This window comes from Bombina bombina, chromosome 4 (genome assembly GCF_027579735.1).
Source record: "Bombina bombina isolate aBomBom1 chromosome 4, aBomBom1.pri, whole genome shotgun sequence".
NCBI classification, from domain to species: Eukaryota; Metazoa; Chordata; class Amphibia; order Anura; family Bombinatoridae; genus Bombina; species Bombina bombina.
The window spans coordinates 24,848,731-24,874,105 of NC_069502.1; the positions used below are offsets into that span (position 1 = coordinate 24,848,731).

General features: G+C 39.9%; 1 protein-coding gene across 4 annotated transcripts in view; it reads right to left on the minus strand.

The window, feature by feature from the left end:
- Positions 1-25,375, minus strand: part of LOC128655854 (keratin-associated protein 10-4) — a 337,059-nt gene that overhangs the window by 223,083 nt on the left and 88,601 nt on the right. For all 4 annotated transcript variants that reach the window (XM_053709423.1, XM_053709425.1, XM_053709424.1 and 1 more), the window contains 2 exons: positions 12,351-12,494; positions 9,769-9,927 (listed from right to left, as the gene is read on the minus strand). In XM_053709423.1, the coding sequence (XP_053565398.1) occupies positions 9,769-9,927; positions 12,351-12,494 (303 nt within the window). The remainder of the gene's footprint in view (positions 1-9,768; positions 9,928-12,350; positions 12,495-25,375) is intronic.

A 25,375-nucleotide genomic window follows, 5' to 3' on the forward strand; every position in this document is an offset into this window, starting at 1 on the left:
CACAAAAACTCAAGATTGGAGTTCTCGACAGAACACACAGGTTCTGATGCTTCCGCCCTTAGTCCCTATTAGGTAGCAGCTTGTTCCCATCCAGCTAAGGGACCAGTAAAGTCACCGGTCACATGAAATGAATTGGCCAATAGAGGGCAAAAGGACACTCAGAATCGTATAGGAGGATATAGAGCACCACCAGGATCCTATTGGAGGACTACTTCCATCAATTTGCCACTTGCACTGTTACTTCACAATCGCCTAGATTACGAGTTTGGCATTAGCCTTAAAACGCAGCGTTGAGAGGTCCCAACGCTGCTTTTTAACGCCCGCTGGTATTACAAGTCAGGCCAGAAAGGGTCTACCACTCACTTTTATTCCTCGTCTCGAGGCTAACGCAAATCCCCTTACGTCAATTGCATATCCTATCTTTTCTATGGGATTTGCCTAACGCTGGTATTATGAGTCTTGGAAGAAGTGAGCGGCAGACCCTCTCCTGGCAAGACTTCTACCGCATTTAAAAGTCAGTAGTTAAGAGTTTTATGGGCTAACGCCGGAACATAAAACTCTTAACTAAAGTGCTACAAAGTACACTAACACCCATAAACTACCTATTAACCCCTAAACCGAGGCCCCCCACATCGCAAACACTATAATACATTTTTTTAACCCCTAATCTGCCAACCGGTCATCGCCGCCACCTACATTATACCTATAAACCCCTAATCTGCTACCCCTAACATCGCAGACACATACATTATATTTATTAACCCCTAATCTGCCGCCCCCAACTTCGCCGCCACCTACCTACACTTATTAACCACTAATCTGCCAACCGGACATCGCCGCCACTTTAAATGTATTAACCCCTAAACCGCCGCACTCCCGCCTCGCAAACACTAGTTAAAGGGTCCTTTGAAAAAGCCGGGTCACGGCGAAACATGTCAGGAAAGATAGGGAAATGGTGAGGAGTCTTAGGAGCTCCTGTGTTTTTAGGCAAGCCTTAAGCTGCATATAAAATTAATGTAGTCGATACTGGTGCTATTATAGTTACAGGTGGTCAGCTTCCACCAATTCAATGATACATTCCTATAACTCTCAGTATTAAGTAGAGAGCAAGCACTGCTGACAGCTGCAACTGAAATTCTGAGCACTCGCAAGTATATTATATTTTCAGTTGCAAACTGACCAGCTACTCTCTCAAAATGAAACTAACAATGTTTCGTCTAAGAGTTTGAGAAGCTAAATTAATTCAGCTACTAATCGTATGTTTTCTCAACTTTGTTAAAACACAACGATTTCACTGACCGCAATCTTACATAAGCGGGTCAAGCAATAACTAACAAATGTATGAATGGTATCAAACAGTAAGCTAATTTTGTAGGTTTCAATAGAGGAAAACACTAGTAGCACCTACAAGCTTAATATAACGCTAGAGGCATAGAAAGTGAGAAGGGGGGTCCACATTGACAAGTATATTTGATAGCGAATCCAAACCGACCAATCATTTGTTACGCTTTCCATATTTAGTATTATGAACAGCGATTAACACTGACATTATAGGATCAGCTACACCCCGCACACTTAATATGCAGCGTTTCTCTGCAGAAGTTAAACCAATGCAATAATAAGTGTACTTGATAGCAAATCCAAACAGACTAATTATTCGTCACGCTCTCCATACTTAATATTAGGAACAGCGTAAATACTGATAATAACGGATCTGCTATACCCCGCACACTAAATATGTAGTGTTTTTCTGCAGAGGTAAAACCAATAGAGTACTACAAAAAACTGAAACTTTATGAAACCTCTACCTACAGCACCGCATACAAGCAATAGACATTGTGAGTTATAACAGATAGGAATATAGGAGGTACAATGATATTGGAAACACGCTCAAAATCTATTGAGAGCGTGATATTAGCATGAATACTGAGTAACGTGTCTGCCAGTCAATTTACTAGATAACTAAAGACTTAGAGGTATACAAGAGACATTGAAGTATATCCAGCTACTAGAGTGATAGAGACTAATTGAATTATATTGTATTCACTTTCACCCTAGGCAAGGCATCACACTGTTACCTGTCTACTATAAGTGCTTAGATTAGTTACTACTCCTAGCAAAAATAAAAAGCTTAGGTGGAACTGAACCAATAATAATTAACCTATATGTATCCACTACCATTTGCAGTTTAAGAGTGTTTTTAATTTCTAATCCTATTTTACCATATATTATTAAAAGTTAAATTTTAATTTTTGAATCACTAGCATTTGTCAATATCCTGTATCCACGTTAAGTATATATGGTAATTATATGCACAAGTCCTGAGTGCTATAGTGTGTATTCTTTTGGGAGCAAGTCTCTTCTTGCTACCTGTTGTAAATAAAATGATTATTAATACACCAGCACCTATACCCGCAATAAACTAGTGACTAGAACTAGCTTGATATTTATGGGTGATCTTTAGGCCTTGTCCAAAATAATGAATAAGTAGTGCCATTGGTTTTGTTTTATACTAGTTAAAGGGACACTGAACCCAATATTTTTCTTTAATGATTCAGATAGAGCATGTAATTGTAAGCAACTTTCTAATTTACTTCTATTATCAATTTTTCTTCATTCTCTTGCAATCTTTATTTGAAAAGAAGACATCTCAGCTAAGGAGCCAGCAAATTGTGGGTTCAGAACCATGGACAGCACTTGTTTAAAGGTGCTGTCAAATCAGCAAGGACAACCCAGGTTGTTCACCTAAAATGGGCCGGCATCTAAACTTACATTCTTGCTTTTCAAATAAACATACCAAGAAAATGAAGACAATTTGATAATAGGAGTAAATTAGAAAGTTGCTTAAAATTGCATGCTCTATCTGAACCACAAAAGACATTTTTTGGCTACAGTGTCCCTTTAAATTTTATTAACCCCTAATCTGCCTGCCCTAACATCGACGACACCTACTTAATTTATTAACCCCTAATCTGCCACCCCCAATGTCGCCTCTACTATATTAAAGGTATTAACCCCTAAACCTATGTCTAAACCTAACCCTAACCCCCCTAACTTAAATATAATTTAAATTAAACTAAATAAATTTAAAAAAATTAAATAAATTATTCCTATTTAAAACTAAATACTTACCGATAAAATAAACCCTAAGCTAGCTACAATATAACTAATAGTTACATTGTAGCTAGCTTAGGATTTATATTTATTTCACAGGCAACTTTGTATTTATTTTAACTAGGTAGAATAGTTATTAAATAGTTATTAACTATTTAATAACTTCCTAACTAAAATAAGTACATAAGATATATAGCAGCTAAATCTTTGCGAGATATCTTCATTAAACAGAAGACCAGGGCAGATATACAAAGACAAAAAGCCCTTTATTGTGGTCAAGCGGGTAGGTCTGCTAGATTCGTGGCAAGGCTGATTAAGACCAAAGGTAGCGGTAAGATAACCTCTATTAGAAAAGATTCCAAGAGATTTACCTGTAATACAGATATATCCAGAGTATTCTATGAATTTTTTACCGAGTTATATAGCTCGGAGGAGCAAGGTACAACCATAGGAGATTTTTGGGACAAAATCAAGACTCCTAAAATATCTACGGAGAGTTTGGCAGAAATTAATGCTCCAATTACAGTTGATGAGATCATAGAGGCTATTGCAGCTGCCAAAACTAATAAAGCAGCTGGTCCTGATTGTCTACCATTGGAATTTTACAGGATTTTACAGACACAAATTGCTCCAACATTGGCAAATTTATTTAACTACTATTTTATTGAGCATAATAAATGCTCTCCCTATTTTGCGGCGGCGGTAATATCTCTAATACCCCAAAAAAATAAGGATCCAGAGTTACCTGGGTCATATAGACCTATATCAGTTCTCAATGCGGACTACAAACTCCTTACATCGATTTTGGCAAAAAGATTAAAACCCCATCTCGAGTTAATAATACATGAGAATCAAGCCGGGTTCATGGCAGGGAGGAATCCGGCCAAAAACACCCGTAAGATCTTGACTCTAATTGATCATTTTTGGAATAAGTTCAGAACGGATAGTCACAGAGCGAAGTTAGACCTGGCTCTGCTGACTGTCAACGCGGAGAAGGCGTTCGATCGTGTCTCTTGGAAACATCTGTTTTATTCTTTAGAGCAGTTTGGTATGAGGGGGCATATCCAGAAAGTAGTTTGCATTATTTATTCTGCCCCAAACTCAGCTTTGCTTATCAATGGAGAACTTTCCAAACCGGTAATACTACACAGGGGCACCCGTCAAGGATGTCCCCTATCTCCTCTCCTGTTTAACATCTCATTGGAACCTCTTGCAATCATACTTCGTCAACGTTTAGAAGGGATTCGAATCGGGGCACAAAAATTAGTATTATTTATGTATGCGGATGACGTTCTATTGTGTTTAAGTAATATTAAAAAGGATCTCCCGCTTCTTTTGGAATTGGTTAACAGCTTTGGCAGTATATCGGGTTTTAGAATTAATTGGTCCAAATCGGAACTGTTATGGATAAATAAAAAAGATCATATTATCAAACACCCTTTCAAAGAAACAGAGCAGATAACTTACTTAGGGCTCACTTTAAATTCAAATCCTTCAGAATGGTATAACCTGAATTACAATAAATGTTTTGCAGAATGTAAAAACAAAAATGGAAGACAGGCAATTTTATCCAATCTCCTTATCAGCTAGGGCCACACTTTTAAAAACTATTCTATTCCCCAAAATATTCTACTTCATTCAAAATATACCGCTACGTATCCATAAAAAGGACATAATAAGCTATAATAAGTCATGTGCCAAATTTCTATGGCAAGGCTCTAGAGTTCGGATTTCTGCAGCACGCTTGATGAACAAGGTAGAAGCTGCCGGTTTATCACTGCCTAATATATTATTTTATAGCCAGGCGGCTCGGGTTAAGGTGGCAGTGGACTGGTTGACAGGACTAGAACAGGTATCCCCAGTAACCTGGGAAACAGCATTGATCGCTCCCGTACGTTTAGATGCGATATTGCATTGCCCAATTACCGCATTGCCAACACAAATTTTTATGATGGAAACTTTTAAAAACATAATAACTGCTTGGCAAAAGTATTGTGTGGATCTGGGTGTTTCACTCTATGTATCCAAATATTTACTGATTATAGGGAATCCCAATTTTTCTCCAGGTATCACAGATCAGGTTTTTAGAGACTGGGCAGGCAGAGGGCTCGGTTATGTGATACAACTTCTTAATTCGGACCAAGAGATACTTACTTTCAGGGAATTGAGTAATATGTTTGGATTATCGAATAAAGAGTTTTATGCTTACTTACAGTTAAGACATTTTATTCAGGAACTCAAGATAAGTTATTACGGGATAGATTGGTCACTTGGCGAGGCACAAAGCAGTATTAATAATTTCCAAAGAGGGGATTATTTTATTGCCCCATTTTATTCCCTTCTCATGCTTGAGCCTTCCTCAGCCCAAATAGAGTACATAGTATCTTTATGGGATAAATCTCTCCCACAAATTGATGCTGAGATGGTAAAGAACGCCTTTAGGGTAATTCAGAAAAGCTGGGTGTTGACCACTTGGCGAGAAACGCAGATTAAAGTGGCCTTAAAGGTGTATTTAACGCCGGCAAAGCTATCTAAATGGTACAATTCAACGATCACCTGTTCCAGATGTAGTGCAACTAAGGCGGGCATGATGCATTGTTTCTGGTCATGCCCCAAGATAGCTCAATTTTGGGCCAAGATAATATATTGGATGAAAGCTACGCTTAAGATACAATATGAGATATCACCATTAGAAATATTTTTCTTGGTGAAGTCTCAGTATACGCCTAGAAACTATAAAATGATTAACCAGATCATATTGGTCGGACGTAATTTAATTCTAAAAACATGGAAGGCCAAATCTGCCCCAAATATAAAATCTTTGAAGAGTGAGCTGACTTCTCAACTTATATTTGAACAATATAATCTACAGAACCCAACATATACTCAGATTGCTATTTTTATTAAACACTGGAAATTGTTTATTACTTCTTTTTCAGTGGAGACTCAAAAGACGCTGGTCAGGCCACTGAAAAACTCCATTTATGTTCAATCACAAGTCCTAGCAGGCCACCTTCCAAGTATTTGGTTGGAGGACAGTGTGGATATGGGATAGACTCGAATCAGTGAGGAGGTGGACACTCCAATGCTAATGGGATCTAAAGGGGTGGGTAGGGGAGAGAGAGTGAGTTTCCTTCTCCTTTTCTTTTTTTTTTTTTTCTCTCGTTGTTTGTCTGGTTCTGTGTTTTAGAAAATAAATAGGAAAAACTCCAACATTCATGATTTAGTATCTACAAGCAAAGATTGTATTGTCTATATTTAAGTTAATTATAGGTTGCGGGGCCCTGCGTGGCGCAAAAGGTAACACACCTGTACTATTGTACTCTTTTTTCTTTTACCTGTAAAATAAATCCTAAACTAAGTTACAATTACATCTAACACTACACTTTAATTAAATAAATTACCTAAACTACCTACAATTAATTACAATTAAATACAATAAAAACTAAATTACGAAACAAAACAAACACTAAACCCTAATTAGAGGGAAAAAAATTACAAGAAGTTTAAACTAATTACACCTAATCTAAGCCCCCTAATAAAATAAAAAAGCCCCCCAAAATAATAAAATGCCCTACCCTATACTAAATTACAAATTGCCTTTAAAAGGGCCTTTTGCAGTGCATTGACCCAAAGTAATCAGCTCTTTTACCTGTAAAAAAAAAAATACAATACCCCCCAACATTACAACCCACCACCCACACACCCCAACCCACCCAATACCACCTTAAAAAAAAACTAACATTACCGCATTGAAGATCACCCTACCTTGAGCAGTCTTCACCCAGCCGGGCACAAGTGGTCATCCGATCCGGCCAGAAGTCTTCATCCGATGGGGCAGAAGAGGACATCCAGACCGGCAGAAGTCTTCATCCTATCCGGGCAGAAGAGGACATCTGGACCGGGGAAAGGCTTCATGCAAGCGGCATCTTCTATCTTCAGCCATCCGACGAGGAGCAACTCCATCTTGAAGACATCCGGCGTGGAGCATCCTTCCAGCACGACAACTAACGATGAATGACGGTTCCTTTAAATGATGTCATCCAAGATGGCGTCCCTCGAATTCCAATTGGCTGATAGGATTCTATCAGCCAATCTGAATTAAGGTAGGAAAAATCCGATTGTCTTCTGCCCGGATAGGATGAAGACTTCTGCCGGTCTGGATGTCCTCTTCTGCCCCGATCGGATGAAGACTTCTGGCCAGATTGGATGACCACTTGTGCCCGGCTGGGTGAAGATGGCTCAAGGTAGGGTAATCTTCAATGGGGTAGTGTTACGTTTTTTAAGGGATATTGGGTGGGTTTTAGAGTAGGGGTGTGTGGGTGGTGGGTTGTAATGTTGGGGAGGTATTGTATTTTTTTTACAGGTAAAAGAGCTGATTACTTTGGGGCAATGCCCTGCAAAAGGCCCTTTTATGGGCTATTTGTAATTTAGAATAGGGTGGGGCATTTTATTATTTTGGGGGGCTTTTTTATTTTATTGGGGGCTTAGATTAGGTGTAATTAGTTTAAACTTCTTGTAAAAAAAATTTCTGTAATTTAGTGGGTTTTTTTTCCGTAATTTAGTTTATTGAATTTAATTGTAATACATTGTAGGTAGTTTAGGTAATTAGTTTAATGATAGTGTAGTGTTAGGTGTAATTGTAACTTAGGTTAGGATTTATTTTAAAGGTAATTTTGTACTTATTTTAGCTAGGTAGCTATTAAATAGTTAATAACTATTTAATAACTATTGTACCTAGTTAAAATAAATACAAAGTTACCTGTAAAATAAAAATAAATCATAAGATAGCTACAATGTAACTATTCGTTATATTGTAGCTATCTTATGGTTTATTTTACAGGTAAGTATTTAGTTTTAAATAGGAATAATTTATTTAATTGTAGTTATTTTATTTAGATGCATTTAAATAATATTTAAATTAGGGGGGTGTTAGGGTTAGACTTAGGTTTAGGGGTTAATAACTTTATTATAGTGGCAGCGACGTTGGCGGATGCAGACTAGGGGTTAATTAATTTAATATAGTTGCGGTGACGTTGGGGGGCAGATTAGGGGTTAATAACTATAATGTAGGTGTCGGTGATGTTGGGGGCAGCAGATTAGGGGTTTATAACTATAATGTAGGTGGTGGCGGTGTCCGGAGTGGCAGATTAGGGGTTAATAATATAATGTAGGTGTCAGCGATAGCGGAGGCGGCAGATTAGGGGTTAATAAATTTAATATAGTTGCGGTGACATTGGGGGGCAGATTAGGGGTTAATAAATATAATGTAGGTGTCGGCAATGTTTGGGGCAGTAGATTAGGGGTTCATAAGTATAATGAAGTATAATGTAGGTGGCGACGGAGTCCGGAGTGGCAGATTAGGGGTTAATAATATAATGCAGGTGTCGGCGATAGTGGGGGCGACAGATTAGGGGTTAATAAGTATAAGATTAGGGGTGTTTTAGACTCGGGGTTCATGTTAGGGTGTTAGGTGCAGACACACAGTAAATTTCATTTCCCCATAGGAAACAATGGGGCTGCGTTAGAAGATGGACGCTGCTTTTTTGCAGGTGTTAGGTTTTTTTCCAGCCAGCTCAGCCCCATTGTTTCCTATGGGGAAATTGTGCACGAGCACGTTTAGCCAGCTTACCGCTACCATAAGCAACGCTGGTATTCAGGTGAGATGTGGAGCTAAATTCTGCTCAACGCTCACCTTATTGCGGCTAATGCCAGGTTTAAAAAAACCTGTAATACCAGCGTTGGCTTAAGGGAGCGGTGGATAAAAAAGGAGCGTTAGAGCCGCAAGCCTTACCAACAAAAACTCGTAATCTAGACGAATATTTTTACTCTTTTTTGGCTTGTTACACACACATTTTTCAGATTTTTTAGATTTTTTGCTTTTTGTTTTTTCATTTTTTTATTTTTTTCCAATTTTTGCTTCACACACAATTGGTTGTTGTTTGATTGATATTTTGGACACTTATTTCTATCACTTTTTACCTGGGCATTATTAACTCAAATCCACTCCTTCCCTTCACTTGGACACTATTGTTGGACTTTATTAACGCCATCATCCTTTTTTCCATATGCGTTAAGGATATCCTACTACATTACTTATCACTCATGCTTGTCTAACCTCTGTACATAGAGATTATGGATCCATAACTATAACCAATTGTGATTTACCTCGTTTATTATCTGTTTTTATCGCGTTTTTATTGTATGCATTGTGTACTTTTATTGTATTAAATACTTTTTTATCTATACCTCAATAATTCTCAGAGATCAACCTCATCTAGTTTAGGGACCTAACCTCAGCCTTTGCTTTAGGTGCTTTGAACACCACATCACGACTTCAAATAGGGCCCCTTCCCACCAGGCCGCAGCAAAATGCTGACATGCGGCGATGTCGGTGATGTGAGTGGTGAAATCACGCTGCTATTGAATTCTATGGGAGAGACATTGCTGCTTGCTGGCATTTCTCAGACACGCCCCTTTTCTTAGAATATCTCGACAGACCATCGGACTGCGGGGCCAATGAGGCCAGTAAAGCAGTTTCCCAATGGTCTGTCGATGCATTGAATATTGGTCTCTCTCATGTTCTCTCTCTTTTAATCTCTCTCTCCCCCCTCTGTCTCCCTCGCTCTCCTTCCCTTGCTCTCTCTGACTTACCTGAGATGGGTACAATGGCGTCTGTGCACTGCTGGTGACATTCTACTGTGCAGCACTTCTTTGCATTGGGACAGTCTAGGTCACTTCTGCATTTGGGTTTGGGTGCAGGGTACACTGCCGCACACAATGTAGTGGGCACTGGACAGTCCCCAGGTTTTACTGCAATACAGAAGTGAATCAGGTGGTGAAATGTAATGTTAGGAGAAGGGAAGTACACCTATAAAAAAAACTCAGTAACAAACGAAGTACACCAACACAAACTCATTATACCAACAACACAAACTCAGTACACCAACAACACAAACTCAGTATACCAACAACACAAACTCAGTACACCAACAGCACAAACTTATTACACCAACAACACAAACTCAGTACACCAAAAAAACAAAGTACACCAACAACACAAACTTATTACACCAACAACACAAACTCAGTACACCAAAAAACAAAGTACACCAACAACACAAACTTATTATACCAGCAACACAACTCAGAACACCAACAACACAAACTCTTTACACCAACAACACAAATTCAGTACACCAACAACAAAAACTCATTACACCAACAACACAAACTCAGTATACCAACAACACAAACTCAGTACACCAACAAAACAATCTCATTACACCAACAACACAAACTCAGTACACCAACAATACAAACTCAGTACACCAACAAAACAATCTCATTACACCAACAACACAAACTCAATACACCAACAACATAAACTCAGTACACCAACAAAACAAAATCATTATACCAACAAAACAAACTCAGTACACCAACAACACAAACTCAGTACACCAACAGCACAAACTTAGTACAGCAACAACACAAACTTAGTACACCAACAACACAAATTTAGTACACCAACAACACAAACTTAGTACACCAGCAACACAAACTAAGTACAACACAAATAGTACTCCAAAAACGCAAACTCCATACACCAACAACACAAACTCAGTACATCAACAGCACAAACTGAGTACACCAACAGCACAAACTCAGTAAACCAATAACACAAACTAAGTACAACAACAACACAAACAGTACAGCAACAACACAAACTCAATACACCAACAACACAAACTTAGTGCACCAACAACGCAAGCTCAATACACCAACAACGCAAACTCAGTACACTGACAACACAAATAGTACACAAACACAAACTCAATACACAAATCACACAAACTCAGTACACCAACAAAACAAACAGTACACAAGCATCACAGACAGTACACCAACAACACAAATAGTACATTAACAACACAAACAGTACAGTAACAAAACAAACAGTACACCTACAACACAAACAGTACACAAGCAACACAAACAGTACACAAGACAAACGGTACATTAACAACACAAACAGTACAGTAACAACACAAACAGTACACCTACAACGCAAACAGTACACAAACAACACAAAGAGTACACAAACAACACAAACAGTACACAAACAGTACACCTACAACACAAACAGTACACAAACACAAACAGTACACAAACAATACACCAACAACACAATTAGTACAGTAACAACACAAACAGTAAACCTACAACACAAACAATATACCTACAACAGAAACAGTACAGTAACAACACAAACAGTACAGTAACAACATAAAACAGTACACCTACAACATAAAAAGCACATCTACAGCACAAACATTACACAAACAACACAAACAGTACACAAACAGTACACCTTCAACACAAACAGTACAGTAACACAAACAGTATACCTACAACATAAACAGTACACAAACAAGACAAACAGTACACAAACAGTACACCTACAACACAAACAGTACAGTAACAACACAAACAGTACAGTAACAACACAAACAGTACACCTATAACACAAACAGTACACAAGCAACACAAACAGTACACAAACAGTACACCTACAACACAAACAGTACAGTAACAACACAAACAGTACAGTAACAACTCAAACAGTACACCTACAACACAAATAGTACACAAACAACACAAACAGTACACAAACAACACAAACAGTACACAAACAGTACACCTACAACACAAACAGTACAGTAACAACACAATCAGTACAGTAACACAAACAGTATACCTACAACACAAACAGTACACAAACAAGACAAACAGTACACAAACAGTACACCTACAACACAAACAGTACATTAACAACACAATCAGTACAGTAACACAAACAGTATACCTACAACACAAACAGTACACAAACAAGACAAACGGTACACCTACAACACAAACAGTACACAAGCAACACAAACAGTACACCTACAACACAAACAGTACACAAACAAGACAAACAGTACACCTACAACACAAACAGTACAGTAACACAATCAGTACAGTAACACAAACAGTACACCTACAACACAAACAGTACACAAGCAACACAAACAACACACAAACAGTACACCTACAACACAAACAGTAGAGTAACAAAACAAAGAGTACACTTACAACACAAACTGAGTAGACCGACAACACAAACTCTAGATGTTAAGAAGAACTATATACCCAGAGACAGACAGATCCTCTTCAGGACTACGAGAACTTACCAGAATCTACACAGCGCATCCTGTTGTCAGACAAGCAGCATTTCTGCTTATTTTTACACTGAGAGTCCCGTGTACAGAGCGGGGACTCTGGAATGTTCCCACAGGCCAACTGTTCCAGTACTGCTGGGCAAAGTCCAGGACCCTCTGCAAAGATGGAATAACAGTAATGACAATAATCCCAACCAGCCCAGTTATTTGTTTAGGTTTTGTGCTGCTCTAGGCAAAAACAAATAAACTGCCCCAGAAATCCACACCCCCAATGAATGTAACTGTTTTGTCTCATATGTTTCTTACAATTTAAGACAGGGTAAAAGAAACCATCAAACTATGCGGCTCCCCTATATTATACTGCCCTAGACACAGCCTGATTGGCCAAGAACAAAATCCATCCCTTGTTAAATGTTCTAAATAGCACATGCTGGGTTGTTTATTGATTTAACTTTTTTTTTTCTTTTTTTTTTCTTTACTGGGTTGGTTAACAGAGTTTAAAAACTACCGTATTTTTCGCTCCATAAGACGCACCTGACCATAAGACGCACCTGACCATAAGACGCACCTGACCATAAGACGCACCTGACCATAAGACGCACCTGACCATAAGACGCACCTGACCATAAGACGCACCTGACCATAAGACGCACCTGACCATAAGACGCACCTGACCATAAGATGCACCTGACCATAAGATGCACCTGACCATAAGATGCACCTGACCATAAGAAGCACCTGACCATACGACGCACCTAGATTTTATAGGAGGAAAACAAGAAAAAAAATATTCTGAATCAACTCACACCCTCTCCCTCACATTCTCAAGCACACTCACATTCTCAAGCACACTCACATTCTCAAGCACACTCACATTCTCAAGCACACTCACATTCTCACATTCTCAAACACACTTACACCCTCACATTCTCAAGCACACTCACATTCTCAAGCACACTCACATTCTCACATTCTCAAACACACTTACACCCTCACATTCTCAAGCACACTCACATACTCACATTCTCAAGCACACTTACACCCTCACATTCTCAAGCACACTCACATTCTCAAGCACACTCACATTCTCAAGCACACTCACATTCTCAAGCACACTCACATTCTCACATTCTCAAGCACACTCAAACCCTCACATTCTCAAGCACACTCACATTCTCACATTCTCAAGCACACTCAAACCCTCACATTCTCAAGCACACTCACATTTTCACATTCTCAAGCACACTCACATTCTCACATTCTCAAGCACACTCACATTCTCACATTCTCAAGCACACTCACATTCTCACATTCTCAAGCACACTCACATTCTCACATTCTCAAGCACACTCATATTCTCAAGCACACTCACATTCTCAAGCACACTCACATTTTCACATTCTCAAGCACACTCACATTCTCACATTCTCAAGCACACTCACATTCTCAAGCACACTCACATTCTCACATTCTCAAGCACACTTACACCCTCACATTCTCAAGCACACTCACATTCTCACATTCTCACATTCTCAAGCACACTCACATTCTCAAGCACACTCACATTCTCACATTCTCAAGCACACTCACATTCTCAAGCACACTCACATTCTCACATTCTCAAGCACACTCACATTCTCAAGCACACTCACATTCTCAAGCACACTCACATTCTCAAGCACACTCACACCCTTACATTCTCAAGCACACTCACATTCTCAAGCACACTCACATTCTCAAGCACACTCACATTTTCAAGCACACTCACATTCTCAAGCACACTCACATTCTCACATTCTCAAGCACACTTACACCCTCACATTCTCAAGCACACTCACATTCTCAAGCACACTCACATTCTCAAGCACACTCACATTCTCACATTATCAAGCACACTCACATTCCCAAGCACACTCACATTCTCACATTCTCAAGCACACTCACATTCTCAAGCACACTCACATTCTCAAGCACACTCACACCCTCACATTCTCAAGCACACTCACATTCTCAAGCACACTCACATTCTCAAGCACACTCACATTCTCACATTCTCAAGCACACTCACATTCTCAAGCACACTCACATTCTCAAGCACACTCACATTCTCAAGCACACTCACACCCTCATATTCTCAAGCACACTCACATTCTCAAGCACACTCACATTCTAAAGCACACTCACACCCTCACATTCTCAAGCACACTCACATCCTCACATTCTCAAGCACACTCACATTCTCAAGCACACTCACATTCTCAAGCATACTCACACCCTCACATTCTCAAGCACACTCACATTCTCAAGCACGCTCACACCCTCACATTCTCAAGCACACTCAAACCCTCACATTCTCAAGCACAATCACATTCTCAAGCACACTCACACCCTCACATTCTCAAGCACACTCACATTCTCAAGCACACTCACATTCTCAAGCACCCTCACATTCTCAAGCACACTCACACATGATCGGAACAACCAATAGAATGCAAGCTCAATCTGATTGGCTGATTGGATCAGCCAATCCGATTGAACTTGAATCTGATTGGCTGATTCAATCAGCCAATCAGATTTTTCCTACCTTAATTTCGATTGGCTGATAGAATCCTATCAGCCAATTGGAATTCGAGGGACGCCATCTTGGATGACGTCATTTAAAGGAACCTTCATTCAGACTTAGGACGTCGGAAGAAGAGGATGGATCCACGTCGGCTGCTTCAAGATGGTCCCGCTCCGCGCCGTATGGAAGAAGATAGAAGATGCCGCTTGGATGAAGATGTTTGCTGGTCCGGATCTTCTCTTCTTGCCGGATAGGATGAAGACTTCGGACCCTCTTCTGGACCTCTTCTTGCCGGATAGGAGGAAGACTTCTGAGCCTCTTCTGGACCTCTTCTTGCCGGATAGGAGGAAGACTTCGGACCCTCTTCTGGACGGATCGGTGATAACCGGCGTGGTGAAGACAAGGTAGGAAGATCTTCAGGGGCTTAGTGTTAGGTTTTTTAAGGGGGGTTTGGGTTAGATTAGGGGTATGTGGGTGGTGGGTTGTAATGTTGGGGGGGGATTGTATGTTTTTTTTAAATGCAAAAGAGCTGATTTCTTTGGGGCATGCTCCGCAAAAGGCCCTTTTAAGGGCTGGTAAGGTAAAAGAGCTGTTAAATATTTATTTTAGAATAGGGTAGGGCATTTTTTTTATTTTGGGGGGCTTTGTTATTTTTTTAGGGGGCTTAGAGTAGGTGTAATTAGTTTAAAATTCTTGTAATCTTTTTTTATTTTTTGTAATTTAGTGGGGTTTTTTTGTAATTTAGTATTTGTTTGTTTTTGTAATTTAGTTTAGTTGATTTAATTGTAGGTAATTGTAGGTAGTTTATTTAATTAATTTATTGATAGTGTAGTGTTAGCTTTAATTGTAACTTAGGTTAGGATTTATTGTACAGGTAATTTTGTAATTATTTTACCTAGGTAACTATTAAATAGTTAATAACTATTTAATAGCTATTGTACCTGGTTAAAATAAATACAAAGTTGCCTGTAAAATAAATATTAATCCTTAAAAAGCTACAATATAATTATTATATATATTGTAGCTATATTAGGGGTTAGATTATTTAGATTTAAATAGGAATAATTTATTTAATAAGATTTATTTTATTTCGTTAGATTTAAATTATATTTAACTTAGGGGGGTATTAGTGTTAGGGTTAGATTTAGCTTTAGGGGTTAATACATTTATTAGAGTAGCGGCGAGGTCCGGTCGGCAGATTAGGGGTTAATACTTGAAGTTAGGTGTCGGCGACGTTAGGGAGGGCAGATTAGGGGTTAATACTATTTATTATAGGGTTTTTGAGGCGGGAGTGAGGCGGATTAGGGGTTAATACATTTATTAGAGTAGCGGTGAGGTCCGGTCGGCAGATTAGGGGTTAATAATTGTAGGTAGGTGGCCGCGACATTGGGGGCGGCAGATTAGGGGTTAATAAATATAATATAGGGGTCGGGGGTGTTAGGGACAGCGGGGTACATAGGGATAACGTAGGTTGCGGCGGTGTACGGAGCGGTAGATTAGGGGTTAAAAATAATATGCAGGGGTCAGCGATAGCGGGGGCGGCAGATTAGGGGTTAATAAGTGTAAGGTTAGGGGTGTTTAGACTCGAGTACATGTTAGGGTGTTAGGTGCAGACTTAGGAAGTGTTTCCCCATAGGAAACAATGGGGCTGCGTTAGCAGCTGAACGCTGCTTTTTTGCACGTGTTAGGTTTTTTTTCAGCTCAAACTGCCCCATTGTTTCCTATGGGGGAATCATGCACGAGCACGTTTTTGAAGCTGGCCGCGTCCATAAGCACCGCTGGTATTGAGAGTTGCAGTGGCGGTAAATATACCTGTACGCTCCCTTTTTGGAGCCTAACGCAGCCCTTCTGAGAACTCTCAATACCAGCGTTGTTTAAAAGGTGCAGGGGAAAAAAAGCACACGTAGCTAACGCACCCCTTTGGCCGCAGAACTCTAAATCTAGATCTAGGTGTAAGTTACAAAAAATAAAAAACACTAAGTTACAAAAAAATATTGAGCTCTCATCCTATTGGCTGATTGGAACAGCCAATAGGATGAGAGCTGATCAAATCCTATTGGCTGATTGGAACAGCCAATAGGATTTTAGCGGCTCTAATCCTATTGGCTGATTGGAACCTTTCAGCCAATAGGAATGCAAGGGACGCCATCTTGGATGATGTCACTTGCATTCAAGATCCAGTTTACGGTGGAAGCAGTATTGAAGAGGAGCTCCTTGTGGGATGTCTTCAGGATGGACCCGCTCCTCGCCGGATGTCTTCAGGAAGGACCTGCTCCTCGCCGGATGGATGAAGATGGAAGAGGCCGTCTGGATGTAGACTTCTTGCCCATACAAATGCCCTTTTCAGGGCAATGGGGAGCTTAGGTTTTATAGATAGGGTTTTTATTTGGGGGGTTTGGTTATGTGGGTGGTGGGTTTTACTGTGGGGGGATGTTTGTATTTTTTTTTACAGGTAAAAGAGCTGATTTCTTTGGGGCAAAGCTCTGCAAAAGGCCCTTTTAAGGGCTATTGGTAGTTTATTGTAGGCTAGAGTTTTTTTTATATTGGGGGGGGGCTTTTTTATTTTGATAGGGCTATTAGATTAGGTGTAATTCTTTTTTATTTTTGATACTGTGGTTTTTTATTTTATATAACTAATTTTTTGTAACATTGTTTTTTATTTTTTGTAACTTATGCCTAGATTTAGAGTTTGGCGTTAGCCGTGAAAATCAGCGTTAAGGGGTCCTAACGCTGCTTTTTACCACCCGCTGGTATTTAGAGTCAGCCAGGAAAGGGTCTACCGCTCACTTCCTTTCCGCGACTCCAGGCTACCGCAGATCCCCTTACGTCAATTGCGTATCCTATCTTTTCTATGGGATTTGCCTAACGCTGGTAACATCGCCTAACCCTAACATCGCCGCCATTTACCTACAATTATTAACCCCTAATCTCCCGCCTGCAACGTCGCCGCTACTATAATAAAGTTATTAACCCCTAAACCGAAGTCTAACCCTAACCCCCCTAACTTAAATATAATTTAAATTAAACAAAATAATATTCCTATAATTAAATAACGCCTAGATTTAGAGTTTTGTCGGTAAAGACCCTCGTAGCTAACGCAGCTTTTTTTCCCAGCGCACCCTTAAACAACGCTGGTATTTATAGTTGTCTGAAGGGCTGCGTTAGGCTCCAAAAAGGGTGCGTTGAGCCTAATGTACCGCCACTTCAACCCTCAATACCAGCGTTACTTACGGTAGCGGTAAGCTGGAAAAACGTGCTCGTGCACGATATCCCCATAGGAAACAATGGAGCAGTTTGGGATGAAAAAAAACCTAACACCTGCAAAAAAGCAGCGTTAAGCTCCTAACGCAGCCCCATTGTTTCCAATGGGGAAACACTTTCTAAGTCTGCACCTAACACCTTAACATGAACCCCGAGGCTAAACACCCCTAACCTTACACTTATTAACCCCTAATCTGCCGCCCCCGCTATCACTGACACCTACATTATATTATTAACCCCTAATCTGCCGCTCTAGACACCGCCGCAACTTACATTATACCTATGAACCCCTAATCTGCTGCCCCTAACACCGTCGACCCCGATATTATATTTATTAACCCCTAATGTGCCCCCCCAACGTCGCCGCCACCTAACTACACTTATTAACCCATAATCTGCCGACCGGACCTCGCCGCCACTATAATAAATGTATTAACCCCTAAACCACCGCACTCCCATCTCACAAACACTATAATAAATGTTATTAACCCCTAATCTGCCCTCCCTAACATCAACGCCACCTAACTTCAAGTATTAACCCCTAATCTGCCAACTGGACCTCGCCGCTACTCTAATAAATGTATTAACCCCTAAAGCTAAGTCTAACCCTAACACCCCCCTAAATTAAATATAATTTTAATCTAACGAAATAAATTAACTCTTATTAAATAAAGTATTCCTATTTAAAGCTAAATACTTACCTGTAAAATAAACCCTAATATAGCTACAATATAAATTATAATTATATTATAGCTATTTTAGGATTTATATTTATTTTACAGGCAACTTTGTATTTATTTTAACCAGGTACAATAGTTATTAAAGGGACAGTCAAGTCCAAAAAAAACTTTCATGATTTAAATAGGGCATGTCATTTTAAACAACTTCCAAATTTACTTTTATCACCAATTTTGCTTTGTTCTCTTGGTATTCTTTTTTTTTTTTTTATAAGCAATTTTTATTGAAGTCATAAACAAATGTAACAATAGTGACACATCCAAAAACAATGACAAATAAGAAGAATACAGTGCTAATACCAAGATATTGCCAAGTCAACAATACAAATTATGCCAACCTAATATGCATTTATGAGTTTAAAGAGTGGTACTTGATGAGGATTATTAATGAAGTGAGGAAGCTATAATTGGTTGGAGATATGAAAAAGCAAAGAGGTTGACTAGGCAGTAAAGGTAAATAGAAGGGGCATATGAATCCCATTCATCAAAGGCATTAGCAAAGAGTTTGGACTGTCTAAATTAAGACTTCAGTTTTATATTTTGTATAATATGTAGATTAGAAGTGACCCCGCCTTGTGGTAGAAAAACATATAGTAAAATATTTATTTAAGAAATATAGAGGCAAGGGGGGGTTGGTTTCATGGGATTAGGGGAAGGGGAGTGCAGCGGGCGAGAGCCGCTCGAAATAAGTTGAAGAAGGGGGGCTGAGGGGGAGGGCAGAGCCAGTTAGGGTGCCAGGCTGTTGAATACTTTTGGGCCTCTGAACTTTTGAGTTGGATAATATTAATCAAATATGTGTAAATAAAGGGATACATAAAACCCATAGGTAGTAGTAGTGACATAGTAGTTACCCTAATATAACTTCCATACCTCAGCCAGGGAGATTGTTCAGTATTAGTCAGCGTGTCAAGATGATAATAGGCTCATTATGAACGAGATCCATGCCCAAATAGTATCTATCTACCATAGAATACAGTGGGGCTTATCAGTAAGACTAGTGCAATTAACGCTAAAATGCTAGGGGTCAATCAGTTAACCCTTGTGTAGGATCAGAACTAGTAGGTGTAAGTATATCATAATGTCACTATGGGGAGGGTGTCTTACTTGCCAAGAGAGGATACTGTCCAACTAATGCTAGATATCAAATGCTAGTTGCAATACAAATCACTAGGTAGGGTAAATAATAAAATAATCTACTATTATGTATCCATGTGACCCATGTACCCAACTTTAAATACACAAATTATGTGAGTAATGTAACAAGTGAGCAGAAGAAAAAACATTTGAGAAGAAAATAAGAAAACATCAACTTCAAACTCTTTTTTAGAACTCAAACCTGAGCCAAATAAACAGAAGCTACTATGCGGGTGATGTATAGAGTGATTTGCAGTAGTGACTGAGCATCATCATGAGTCTCAAATTAAAGTTCCAGAAGTTAGGGATCTAACCCATTCCGGTCTTCCCCCAGAGCCGTTGCAATGATTGGAGTGTCATCCGGCATTTTAAGAAGTCCCCTTCTAGAAAAGACTATACTAAAATATTTATAAAGTATTAGGGGCAACTGGGAAGCAGTTAGACTTCACCGGCCGCTTCTCTTCTGCTGGAAAAGCATCACAGTATAATACAGAACATTAATAAAGGAAGATTTTTAGGTACATCATAAGAGAATGTCATAAGCTAAATGATATAACTAAAAAAAAAAGAAGAAAAGGCTGAGACCATGGTGACTAAACTGATGCATAATTTATATAGAGAACCTCTTTCGCAAGTCAATAAGTACCTTGCTGCACTAATACATAAGAGGATAAAGGCCCACGCAAGTCAGCAGATACCTCAGCAACTCAACATAAATAATAACTAGCGTTGAACAATGAACATATAGTATACATAAAGTATAAACAGTAATGTGGGTCCCAGGATCAATCTTTACAGACCTCATTAGGGTAGTTATGGAAGCACTATATGTACTATAAAGCAGTTCATCAACTCATGGAAAAGACACATAGAAAGACCCTGTAACACTGTAAGATCTGTCCACACATGAGGGTTGACATAGGCTAATCTATGCCTATTAGCACGTAATAGATATATATATATATATATATAGTCCATCTTGCCCTTCAGCTTTCTTTGACCCCAATCTAATCGATGCGCAGGACTGCGGCGGCACCAAGCCAGCCTTCCAAAGAAAGTGGTGGTCATTCTTAGTATCAGATGTGTCATCTTGGTATGATATGGATGTGGCATCGACCACCAGAGGTTGCGCACTATTAGGGCAAGCACAGTCCGGGTATGATTTCAGGAGGAACGGTGCGGATCCTGTAGCTACAATCAACATTCCAGCAGGCACTCTGTAAACGTACCGCTCTGCTTCTGAGTTCCAGTCCTCCATCGCTCTGCCATAAATGGATGCCGGAATGTTCAGGTGGAACCCTCGATCATGAGAGACCTCTATACTAGCGCCATCATCGTCACCCTCAATCTCCTCACTGTTAGCGGTCATATCTCTCAACACGAGAGCTGAGGTAAGAGGTACAGGATTTGTATCTGAGGTGTAATGGAGCAGCTGGCACACTCTCTCCTGTTGGCTGCCTCATTCTAGCGTCTCTCTTCTGGTCATTAGCCTCACCATATACTCCAGGTTTAAAGATGGCCAACTCCACGTGGATATTGCTAATGATACAGTGCAGGGCTTCAAATCTTCTAGCCATATTTTGTTCAAAGCTTAGCAACATCTTGCTGATATCAGCATTAATGTCCTCCATGGTCATGGATACGTAAGGCTACAATAGTATACCCAATATGGTTAGAGTCCAGGGCTTGAAGGTATTAGTGTAGTCAGGTTGCCAGGCCACAAGTGTTTAGCTTAGGTCACACCGAATTCTTGAGGTTATTCTGCAACGAAGCTGACCCCAAGGTAATCGGCATCATTAGATTACAGGTTATTCAACTTTTTAAGTAGTTTCTGAGATATGGATGGCAAAAGTAGCTTTATAAACCAAAAAGATAATCGTTCTCTTGGTATTCTTAGTTGAAAGCTAAACCTAGGAGGTTCATGTGCTAATTTCTTAGACCTTGAAGACTGCCTCTAATCTGAATGCATTTTGACCACTAGAGGGCATTAGTTCATGAGTTTCGTATAGATAACATTGAGCACAAGCACGTGAAGTGACCTAGGAGTGAGCACTGATTGGCTAAAATGCAAGTCTGTCAAAAGAACTCAAATAAGGAGGCAGTCAGCAGAAGTTTAGATACAAGGTAATTACAGAGGTAAAAAGTGTATTATTATAACTGTGTTTGTTATGCAAAACTGGGGAATGGGTAATAAAGGGATTATCTTTCTTTTTAAACAACAAAAATTCTGATGTTGACTGTCCCTTTAAATAGTTATTTACTATTTAATAGCTACCTAGTTAAAATAATTACAAAATTACCTGTAAAATAAATCCTAACCTGGGCATGACCTGGGAAGAGGAGGAGTCTGTACGCAGAGAGTGTTCTCCAGACTACCATCCCCTGTAGCTCGTCCTGTGGCGGTTTTTATGCGCCAGGACCTCCCTTGGATAAAGGAAAGATTGCTGCAGTCCTGAATAATTTTTCCAGCAAGGTGATCCCCCGGTAGCGCAAGTCACCAGTGGCGCTAAAACAGATCTGTCCACCCAGGAGCTTACATCGAAAGGCAGATCATTTATGCAAGCTTTGTTGCTTGTGAAAGAACTGGAAAGACCGAGTGTGGGCCGCCCACTCACAGCTCTGCCAAGTGAGTGAGATAAGAAGCCCACAATTGTGCACAAAGACGCAGCCCGAACACAGTGGCGGTTGACCGTCACTCACCGTATCGTTACACTCCACAGGGGCTCTCGTGATTCAAGGGAGAGAGGCCGAAGCAACGCCGGAACTGAAAGCGAGGCTCAGCAGGAACAGCTGCTCACCCCACCCACCGGTGCTGCGTGTGGGGTCTGAGCGGCGTGGGCTCTTTGTCTCCCACAGCATACCTGGTCAGAAGGCCTGAGGAGGTGATATCCCGGGCGGTGACAGCGGCTCCCCCGACCGATGCTGCGAGGTGGAGCTCGCAGCCCGGGTCGTCACTACTCAGGATAAGGAGACGGCAAGAGTCTCGGCAAACGGGAGAGGCCCCGTGATCCGCAGTAGCTATTACTGAGAAGGGCAGAAATCGGCTGCAGGAAACACTCTGGCTGCTTTCACGAGAGCCTGATGCACAGAGACTGAAGAGAAGACGGGTGAGTGCGGGGCAGCTGTCACTATAATAGCACAAGTGGGGAGCAAAGGTTGGGATCTGGCTAAAAAAAAAAAAAGAAAACTACAATCATAAGGGTTAAGCCTAGCTTTAATTCTCAACTAAGAAGTACAGCTGCAGCCCCTGCTAAACTATACCTACATACACCTTTGTAAAGTAGAGGTGGAGGAGCTTGTAAAACATCATTACATTTACTGGGCAAGAGAACTATTTTTTTATTTTTTTCTCTCTATATCTCTCCTGCTAACACAGAGAAGGGTTTCTCTTTTTTGATGTTTACACAAAAAAGTGGGGAAGATTAGTGACTGCCTCTGTCAATTTGAGGATTGCTTGGCCCCTTGATGACACCGAGAGGAGGGAAGAAGAATAGAGATTAACATTAAAGGCTAAAGAGACACATGAATGTACACCTAGACTCTCTAACACAGAGGAAGGGGTTAAATCCAAAAGTAATCTACAGCCTGACCCTTCAGCGCTCTGGGGGCACTTGTTTCTCACTGCACATGATCTACCAATTCTGAAAACTTTCTAGCAACTATAGAGGCTACTAAGCGTTAGCCTGTCAAGAGAAGAAGAGGAGGAGAGAAAAATGTGTTTCTCCTTTCTTTTCTTTTTTTCTTTTCTTTTTTTCTTTTCTTTTTTTTTTTTCTTGTGTTGATGCTTTTTTTTTTGCTTTTTTTTTTCTATCTGACAAGTATAAGTAGCCTCAAGGCTAAAAATTTGAGTCACACTATCTGATGTGAATAACAATTGCTTTATCTATCACTGTATTGTTGTACATGGTGAAATATTTTGTCTAGAGGTTTAGATATTCAGCTTGGGTATATATCTAAATGATATAATAAGTAGCACGCACTCTACTCACCCAGGAAATTCGTGTAAAACTGCACAATTTTAAGGTTTAAAACATGACAATTAGGTTTTTCTGACTCCTCAGAATAACTAAGAGTAGTCTCCGAATTTAGGTGATTGAATAATTGACGGTGTAAACTTTTATTTTTAGGTAAATTTTAAGGGAAGTACAGGCGAATACGCAGTCTTGAGGTTACAAAGTTCTCAAAATCCTGCGTCCTTGATTTTCAGCACCAGAACAAACTAATCACATTGGCATATTCTGTCCTTAAAAAAAAATTTGAGGGCTCTTAACTCTTTCTGTCTTTTTATTTGTATGTTACTCAATTTGCACTTCTCCTCTTTCACGGAATAGATATCGCCAAACAAGAGGCACGCAAGCTTCTTCTTTTGCACGTCACGTCTTTTACACTAAACAGCACTACCGAATAAAAGGTACTGAATATTTTTTTTTTTCACTTTCCTTCACTTTTTTTTTTATTCTCGTGCACTTAATCCTAGATCAGGTCCAATCTATATGCACCCTCCTACTCCACTCTGTGTCACATAGCACGTTTGCACGCAATTTCTTGTATGGATAAGTACATCACTTCCCCATCACTCACGGGAAAAAATAATCTAGGCATGGCAGCCAAAAACAAGGACCGCAGGAACAAGAACCCTTCAGGGACATTAGCGGAACTCCCTACAGAAACGACCCCATCAAAAGCTCAAAGCTTATTGACTTCACATGAATCGCAGCAAAATCTTGTAGCTAATATACTGGAAGCCATTACTCCAAAATTTGATTTATTAAAAAATGAAATTAGACAGGATATCTAACTATTGACCTTGGAGGTCAGACAATTCTCTAAAAGAATTCAAGAAGTAGAGCAGAGAATATCAGACCTAGAAGATACATCAAGTGTATATATCTCTAAAAGTGAAGATAATCAGACTAAGATCTCAAAACTCCAAGCTAAAATCGAAGATTTAGAAAATAGATCAAGGAGGAATAACCTCAGGATTATAGGCTTTCCAGAGTCAGTTAAACAAGAGGAACTCATGCGGGTCATGACACATGTTTTGCCAGAATTGCTACAAATACCCCCTGCGCAAGTACTCATTCCGATTGAAAGAGTTCACAGACTGGGGAGAGCTCCTGATACCTCAACTAAACTGACTAGGTCTAGACCGATTATAGCGAAGTTCCTGAATTTTCAGGACAAAACAATGTTTCTTCAATTTTATCGTAAAAACCAACCTATTTTTTATAACGGAAGCAAAATTTTGTTATTCCAGGACTTCTCTATGGAGACCTCCTTAAAGAGGAGGGAGCTCTCCCCGGTCTGTGGCAGAATGTTGAGGCTGGGCTGGCAGGCCACTG